Genomic DNA, 8,185 nt, shown 5'->3' with positions numbered 1-8,185 from the left:
GTACAACCCACGAAACACAACCGTGCGCGAGTACAGCCGAGTACAGCCGAGTACAACCGTGTCTCGCGCAAGTACAGCCCTTTGCGAGCTACCTCGCTCCATCTAACATGCATCATCATGGATTAACTAGCTAGCTCTAGGCTCTAAGTAGGTAGCATCGATGATTTTCTTTTTTTAAACTTTTTTTAAGAACAGTTACATACGAGTACGCCTACATAATCTGATTATAGGGAAGGACGAGTACAACTTAATCATCTCACGAGTACACTTACGTACAACACACGAGTACAGTTGCACACGCGGAGGAGTTCAAATACAGCCGCACACACTGGCAGGTATAGTCGTGCACACAGGCAGGTACAGTCGCACACGAGTAAGTACAGTCGCTCACACGAACGAGTACAGTTGCGCATACGAGCGAGTACAATCGCGCACACGAGAAAGTACATGTACGGGACGCACACGAGCAACTACAGGTGCAAAAGTACAGTCACGCACATGAGGAAGTACTGGTACAGAAGCACATGTACAGTAGCGCACACGAGTAAGTACACTTACCGAGTAAAAGGAAAAACTGCATCAAATACACTAAAATCAGAAATATTTATCAGTTGAAGGACGAGTACAGTTAGGCACACATCACGATTACAACCATACTAGTACTGAAAGTACGGGGAAAAAAAGTATGCTAAAACCTATCAATATGGGATCTAGTTTTGAAGATCTCGACGCGAGGGTCTCAAAAGTGGAAACGGTTCCTAATTTGAACTTACGGTTCTCAAGATATTTCATTTTCAAAAAACGAATCTACCCAAAAAAGGGAAAAGCTGATACCCGGCCTCTTGTGTCTTCTCTCTCCTCCCTCATCCCCACCTTGCTTTCCCTTGCGACACATGGTGAGCAGGGAGCCTACTTCCCAGAAATTTTCTCGCACCAAAGCGCGTCATTTGTCACGTGCCGGAGCGAGTTGTCTTCCCTTCGCGAAGGTCGGCCTTTTTCTTGCGATTTCGACCCGCGGGTGATAGGTACAAACCATCGGCCGCGTGGTTTCAGCCAACGGGGAGTTTTAGGCCGCGGCCCATCAACTGGCAGGGAACCAGTAGGCCTCGGGTTTTTCCGGTTTTCGGTTTTCTTTCGATTTTCCTTCGATATTCGATTCTTTTTTCCCTTTTTTAACAAATTTTAAAGTCAATCAAATTTTAAAGTTAAGTAAATATTAAATTCAAACAAATTTCAAAGTAAGCAAATTTTTAATCTGAACAAATTTTAAATCTAAGCAAATTTCGAATCTGAGCAAATTTGAAATCTAAGCAAGTCTCGAATATGAGGAAATTTCAATTCTAAGAAAATTTCAAATCTAAAGAAATTTCGAATTTGGAAATTTTGAAACAACCGAACTAATGGGCCAGGCCCATTTACAGTTTGGGGTGATGGTTAGCTGCTCCCAGAAACAGCAGTTGAGGCCTCCCGTTTGTTACAGACGTTGGGCTTCGCGTGCTCGGCCGAACCGCCGTTCAAACCCACCGGCCACCACCGCGTCACCCGCCACAAACCTTGCCCCGCTCCTCCCCGACCCATCAGCCGAGCAATCCGCGCCGGCTTTCTCTCTCCTCTCCGTTCCCCACCCCCATCTCGACCCCGCCGTCCCCTCCGCGGATGGCGCCGCACCCGTCGTCGCCGCACCGGCCGGCGCTCCGTCCGGGCAGCCTACAGCGCCTGCTCCGCCCGCACGACCCCTCCGACGACACGGACGACGCCCCCACGCCGCGCTCCTGCTCCCGCTCCCGATCCCACGGCTGCCGCGTCCTGCTCCAGGTCACCAACATCACGCCCGCGCTCTCCGGCGCCGACCCCTTCTCGGGCCACCAGGGCTTCTACCTCCGCCTCTCCGACTCCTCCCGCTCCTGCTACGTCTCCCTCCACGCCGACCACGACGACCTCATCCTCGCCAACGGCCTCCACATCGGCCAGGTCATCGAGGTCGACCACCTCCTGCCCTCCGTTCCGGCGCCCGTGCTCCGCACCTTCCGCGTCCTCCCCGGCCGATACCCCTGCATCCAGCTGCACGACTCCACGGACGACGACGTCGACGTCTGCTCCGCGCGCGCCGAGGTCAAGGACAAGGAGGTCGTCTCCGAGCGCCCGCGCCGGCCCTCGCCCACGCCGCCCCTCCCAGAGAGAAAACCTCGGCAGTCGGGATCCCCTGCCGCGATCGGCCACAGGTCCCGGTCGATCACGAATCTGTCAGACGCATGCGCGGCGGCGTCTTCTCCCGTGAAAACTCGCTCCGGGGAGCGGAGAGGCGCCGATTTCCTGAAGAAGGTCAGGAAGATCAGCGTCGCGTCCATCGACGGCAACAGCAGCGACGTGGACGACGACGATGACGAGTCGGACGTGTCGTCGTCGCTGTCCTACGCCAGGAGGAACTGGGATTTCTCCGGCAGCACCAAGGACATGCGACCCGTCGCCCCCAGGAGACGCAGCAACAGTGTAATGAAAGCCATTTCCTTTCCCCAAGATTACAAAAAAAAAGCTAACAATTCAACCTGAATCAATCGATTTTCTGTAATGTATCGTGTAGATTTCGCCAGGCAAATCAGGCCCAGACTCCACGGCGCACCAGAATGATCCGCTGGAGTCGGTGAGAAGGAAAGCAGAGAAGGCGTTCAAGGTGCTCTCCAAGAGGAACACACACGGCTCCAGCAAGACACCAAGGGAGAGCTCCAGTCCGGCGGCACCACAGCAGAGTGCGTCGACGAGCGGCATAAGGTGGTGCGAGGACAATGTGTTGTGGAGCTCGCTCTCCTCCAGCTTGGTGAGGCATGGGAAGGTACTGTACATTAGCACATTTTAGTAGGAGTACTTCGTTTCCTCTGTTTCTGTCATCTCAAGAAGTAAACTCTGACGGCAGGAAGCAGTGAAGCAGAGGGACATGGCGCTTCAGGCTGTGCTTGACGGTTTGCTAGAAGCTTCTGCCACCGAGAAGTTGATAAAATGCCTGATGTGAGTAAAACATGTCTCATTTATCCATCTTTGTAAAACTGATAGTATGAAATTTAGCGAACTTTACACAGATGTTAGAAGAATACTGGGCAATTCGTTCAACATGTCTCATTTATCCATCTTTGTTTACAGTACATACTCTGAACTGCAATCTGACAAGGACGAGGACCCGAAGGAGCTCATCGACAGGTTCTTGCAGTTCTCCCAAGAACTGGATCATGCCATCTTCGTCGCTCAATCACAGACCAGACTTAGGCACTCGAAATCATGTGGTTCCAATTCAACATCCTCAGCCTCGGCAAAAACTGCCATCAAGGCTGCTTTGGACAGGAAACAGTCGGCCATCTCATGGGTTAGAGCAGCCATTGAAGCCGACCTCTCACCTCTCTCTAGCCATACAAAAGTCACCTCTGAATCTGCAAAGCCGTCACTGTCTGAATCAAAACCTGTCACCCCACGGTTCTGCTGTTCCAAACCGAAGTGCAACTGTAATGGCAAGTCCTCGTCGAGGAAACCCGGCGATGCTTGTGCCGAAGGGAGCAACCTGAGTGCGGCCATGGACCTGGCCGTCGCGTTGCGGTCGGAGTGCACCTGGTGGTTCCTCAAGTACATCGATAAGTTCTTGGACGACACCGAAAGCGAGGCCGGATACGTGACGTGTGATTCACAGATAGCGGGTCTTCTGCAACAGTTGAAGAGAGTGGATGACTGGCTCAACCATGTCGTGCGGCATGAGAGGATGCTTCCGGTTGACAGAAGCAGCAGGGATGGTGTATTTTCAGAGGAAGAAAAGAATGATGCGTGCGAGAGGGTACGGAGGAAGATATATGGGGCGCTTTTAAGGCATGTCCAGTATGCTGCAATGGCGCTAGAGAGTATCAATAGTGTAGTAACTGAAGAGGAGAATTAGATGTTAGTGGCAGTAACTAAGTAAGCTCTAGCCATAGATAGAATGAACATTTATGTTTAGTGATAGAATTGATCTTAGTAGAACGTCCTCAGACATTAAGTAATAGGAATAAGTGGTTTTAAGCCTGTAACTGAGAGATCTAGCCACAAAAGGAATGAACATTTAAAGAGGCGCTGTGTGGTCTGTGGTGTTAGGGCATGATCTAATCGGATCATCTTCAGACATCAGGTAGCATTATCTTTTGACTAACTTGCAGACGTTTAATTGTGTCGTTTCCCTGTTATAGTGTGTGGAAAAAAGGTTTCAGTCGTAATGTTTTGCAACAATCCTAGTGTTTCTATGGAGAAATCTCTTCGGTCCAACTAGTTGGTATCATGGATGGTGTGCTACCCAGGATTTTGGTCACGGCTGGTAAACAAAATACTGTTTGAAAATACCGAGCTGAACAAAACTTGTGTAAAATCAAACTTTACTGAAATTTGGATGGACCCCAAATTTTTGGTGGTAAAATATTTCTATTTTCGATTACCGGCTCTACTGCTCTGGTATATTTTCCTAACCGGTATGGTCGTATCTAAAACCCCTTTTAGATTTCTTTTTTACCAGTATTTTTATAGGGCCAGTTTTCTTTTTTGAAACACCAAGTACACATAGGCACGCACACTGAGATTGATGAAGCCAGGATTTCATTGACATATCATGTTAATAAGATATAGAGTTACATATCATAACCATGAGACATGACAAAGAATGATCTAAGAGGTGAAGTCAATCATATCACTCTGACCTTCGATCATTTACATGATCATGATTACTTCTTTGTATAACTCTCAAGAAATGCTAAGAAAAGTATCAAATAGAACATATAGTTAAATGATCGAGAAGAAAAACGAAGTATAGTTACATTACACGTATGGTACTTGGAATATAGTAAGAACCAGAATCAATTAATCCCTGTGCAGTTCAGTGTTAGTGCCTCATCTCCGGAGTTATATTTATTTTTGCAGAGCAGAGATGTGCAGATCAAGACTGCTGACGTTCATCCCATTGTATGCGAGAGGTGCGTACATCCACATGTCGTCGGAGCTCAACAACTACACATGATAGTTTGAAAGATATTTAGAACATCATACATACGCTATATCAACGCTCATTTCTTTATGACTAATATGGTTTGCTGACAAGGAAATGTAGGTGTTACACACCTTAATCTGAAGCTGCATGAACTTGACATACTGCACAGCTTCCTCCAGCATTGTACTGATGTCAACCTGTTGGATCACATTATCCGAGTTAGACCAGAATTTACTGTACCGACATATTTAGGCAGAATTAAGTCCTTGCAGATCAACATATCCCAGGCAGGAACCTACCTTTGTTCCATTGGGAACCAAGTTTTGCAGGGTTTTCAGTCTTTCATTGATCCTCTCTCTCCTTTTCTGCAAAATTGACATTAATTTACACTCATCAGAAAAAATCACACGCATCATAATTCAGAAACAAGCCATTCATCCACCATATAACCATTTTATTTTGCACCTTGAGATATTACACACTTACCCTTGCATAGAGGCTCTGAGGATCAGTAGCCTCCCCACGGCTGGCTCTGGTTCCCGCCTTCTTCAAGCTCGACTTGGTATTGCCATCCAAATCCCCATCCTCTGATGTGCAGCTGCTCGAGCTTTGTGGGTCGACAACATAGGCGTCTTCGTTGTTGCCAGCGGAATCCCTTTTGCCCGCCTTCTTGGCCTTCTTGGATACCTACATAGGTTCAGGATTATAATAAGTATGGATCAAAAGCAACATTGCAACTGAATTAAGTCATCGATCCATTGGCATCTCCAAAAGCTTACCGTGGTGGTTGCTCTGGACTTCCTCTTGTTAGTCACCGGTGTATGATCATTTGTTGTCTCCTCCTCTCCGACTAGCGAATGGTTGCCATGTAGATGGCTCAGATCCTCACCAAGGAATGGGATGGCGAAGTCAGCATGCGGGAACGGGTCCATCACCGGAAACTCAAAGCTCTCGTAGCCGTGAGCAGGATCAAGGAAACTAGTGACACTGGAACTATTGCCTGGCTGTGGCTGAGGCCAGCATTGTGCAGACATGTCATGGTTCAGGCAGCTGGAGGAGGAGTTCGATTCGGTGTCGAGGCCAGGCAAGAACATGGCCGCCATTGCGTCCATGGACTCGTCCTGCTGCTCGTAGGCGAAGCAGTGGTGGCTGTGAGCTCCAGCTTCGAAGAACTGCGCCATCACGTCGGCCTCGATCGGCAGGGCTGAACTGTAGGAGCCTTCCATTTCAGCTAGAAGATGTGGAAGGAAAGGCTCGAGGCAAGGGAGGACACTATACTAGCTTAGAGAGACGATGCTGGTGGTACAACGCCTTGACTTGAGTGCTTCTGCCGTGGGCTTGTGCAGGGTATTTGTAGGTGTGCAGCCGTGAAGCGTGGCTTGGCCTCTATTGTTGACAAAGTACGGCGGCACAACAATCGCCTTATCATCACCAAGTTGTCTGTTTCGAAGCAAAGAAATGTTATCTCGAGAGTCAAACCGGCACCGTCCGTGGGTATGCTAGCTGCTGAGGTGTTGCCGCCGGATTCTTGATCCTGATATCGACAGGCGATAAACAAGACTCGCATGCGCAATTATGCAGCTATGGTGTGACGATGTTGTTTATCGTCCAGGGAAGATATGTTTATCCTGGAGGTGATGCGGAGATTGGCTTGGCATTTGCACAATCACTCGTCCAGTAGAACGTGGGAAGTGGTGGTGATGGTGGTGAGTTGAGGGGAAGGAGATGGAAGGGGGCAAGACCATTATGGGAATTAAGTTCCTGTGGTGTTATTGAGATCAGTAGATAGATATCAGTTGATGCCTGTGCGATCTTGTGCTTCCCATGAAGGTTGCAAACACTAGGCTGCTGCCATCTCCTGCAATTTGAAGAGCTGTAAGATCCTCAAGATGGGGGAAGATCAGAACTGTGTGTTCATTTTATTTGCTTGGTGTAACGCCTTTGGTTTCAATTATAGCTTTAAAATATCCTTATAAAGTTGTGTAAATTTTTTATGGGAAGAGTGTGAGTTTATTGTAATTTGTAAGAACTATGTTAACCCCCTTAATCAAACTCTTTTTAGAAAAATAAAAGCTCCATGTCATATTTTTTTCTAGAAAAAAACTATTGCGTGTTTTCCAAATTCTGCATGTTCAGTCATAATATAGCTCTTGTGAAAGAGTTGTGAACTTGATTTGTTGTGTACTTCGGAATCTTAAGCTCAAAATTATCACATGACCTCCTCATTAATTGTTCTGCCCTTTGTAAACTAATTTTAACTATATAATTAAATAATTTTCAACTAGCATTTCTCCATCTCCTTACCAACCCCCTCCACCTAACCCTAGCCTTCACCCTCCCCAACTCCTTCATCGCCGCCGCCGGAGGTGGCTGCTGGGCAAAGCCCACTTCGCGGACGGCGGCGGGGTTCTTCTCCACGGGCGGCGGCCCCTTCGTCTGGCGGTAGCAGGGTTTCTACGACGCGTGTTGCGAATCTCCAAAGGCGATATCGGTTCATACGGCGGTGGTGGGGGCTCCCTCGGCCCGGTGGTGCCGCCCGCGGTGGCTAAAACACGCGACGTTCGGGTCGGTGGCTATAGTCGGCTGAGCGGTTCGTCCTGACTGTGAAGGCTGCCTAGTGCCATGGTGGTGTCGGTGTTGACGAGCTAGGTAGCCATGGCCATGACATGGTCGGGTTGTTATGGCGCAGCAGCTTCCAGTGATGGTGGCGGCACCAACCTCGCGGTTGGTGGCGATCTAGCTGGCTGCGGGTGTGGGAAGGCGTGGCTGTCAGTGAAAACCAAGCCCGACTTTGGTCGTGACGGATGATGGCGGCACATGCGCTTCACTACCTTGTTGAAGTAATTGTTGGTGCAGCCTTCGTGTCCTCGCCTCAGGATGCTCCAGAAGAAACATAGATCTGGGTCACCCGGATCGGATGATGGTGACGCGCGGCGCTGTTCTGCCCCGGGGGCATTGTTTTGTAATAGATGCTGGATGGGGGCTCTGAGGTGGAGCGGCGTAGTTCTTACCGCGTTGATGACGGTAGGTATCAGCCGTGTGGCGCCGTGGAGTCTCGAAGGAGGACTCGTGCATGGAGGAGGTTCCGGCTGGCACCATGGTGGCCTCATCGACATGATCCGCAAATTTTATGCGGATCTTAACCATGAAGATTGCTCGGCAGTGACGACATCTATAGCGTGTCCATGAGATGCTCAC

The 8,185-nt window shown here is 49.1% G+C and overlaps 2 protein-coding genes across 2 annotated transcripts; one reads left to right on the top strand and one right to left on the bottom strand.

The window, feature by feature from the left end:
* Positions 1-1,567: 1,567 nt before the first annotated feature.
* On the top strand, positions 1,568-4,096 carry LOC127332830 (uncharacterized). The gene is made up of 4 exons (XM_051359171.2): positions 1,568-2,490; positions 2,582-2,830; positions 2,912-3,003; positions 3,136-4,096. The coding sequence occupies exons 1-4, from the start codon at positions 1,657-1,659 to the stop codon at positions 3,911-3,913; spliced, it is 1,953 nt and encodes a 650-aa protein (XP_051215131.1). The 5' UTR covers positions 1,568-1,656; the 3' UTR covers positions 3,914-4,096.
* Positions 4,097-4,597: 501 nt separating this feature from the next.
* LOC127332829 (uncharacterized) lies at positions 4,598-6,290 on the bottom strand. Its single transcript, XM_051359169.2, has 5 exons — positions 5,767-6,290; positions 5,474-5,674; positions 5,287-5,352; positions 5,119-5,184; positions 4,598-5,007 (listed from the first exon to the last, which is right to left on the bottom strand). Exons 1-5 carry the CDS (start codon positions 6,211-6,213, stop codon positions 4,909-4,911), a joined length of 879 nt encoding a protein of 292 aa, XP_051215129.1. The 5' UTR covers positions 6,214-6,290; the 3' UTR covers positions 4,598-4,908.
* Between the last annotated feature and the right edge of the window lie 1,895 nt (positions 6,291-8,185).

The sequence above is a fragment of the Lolium perenne genome, chromosome 2 (assembly GCF_019359855.2).
Source record: "Lolium perenne isolate Kyuss_39 chromosome 2, Kyuss_2.0, whole genome shotgun sequence".
Taxonomy (NCBI): Eukaryota; Viridiplantae; Streptophyta; class Magnoliopsida; order Poales; family Poaceae; genus Lolium; species Lolium perenne.
This window is presented reverse-complemented; position numbering and strand designations above follow the sequence as displayed.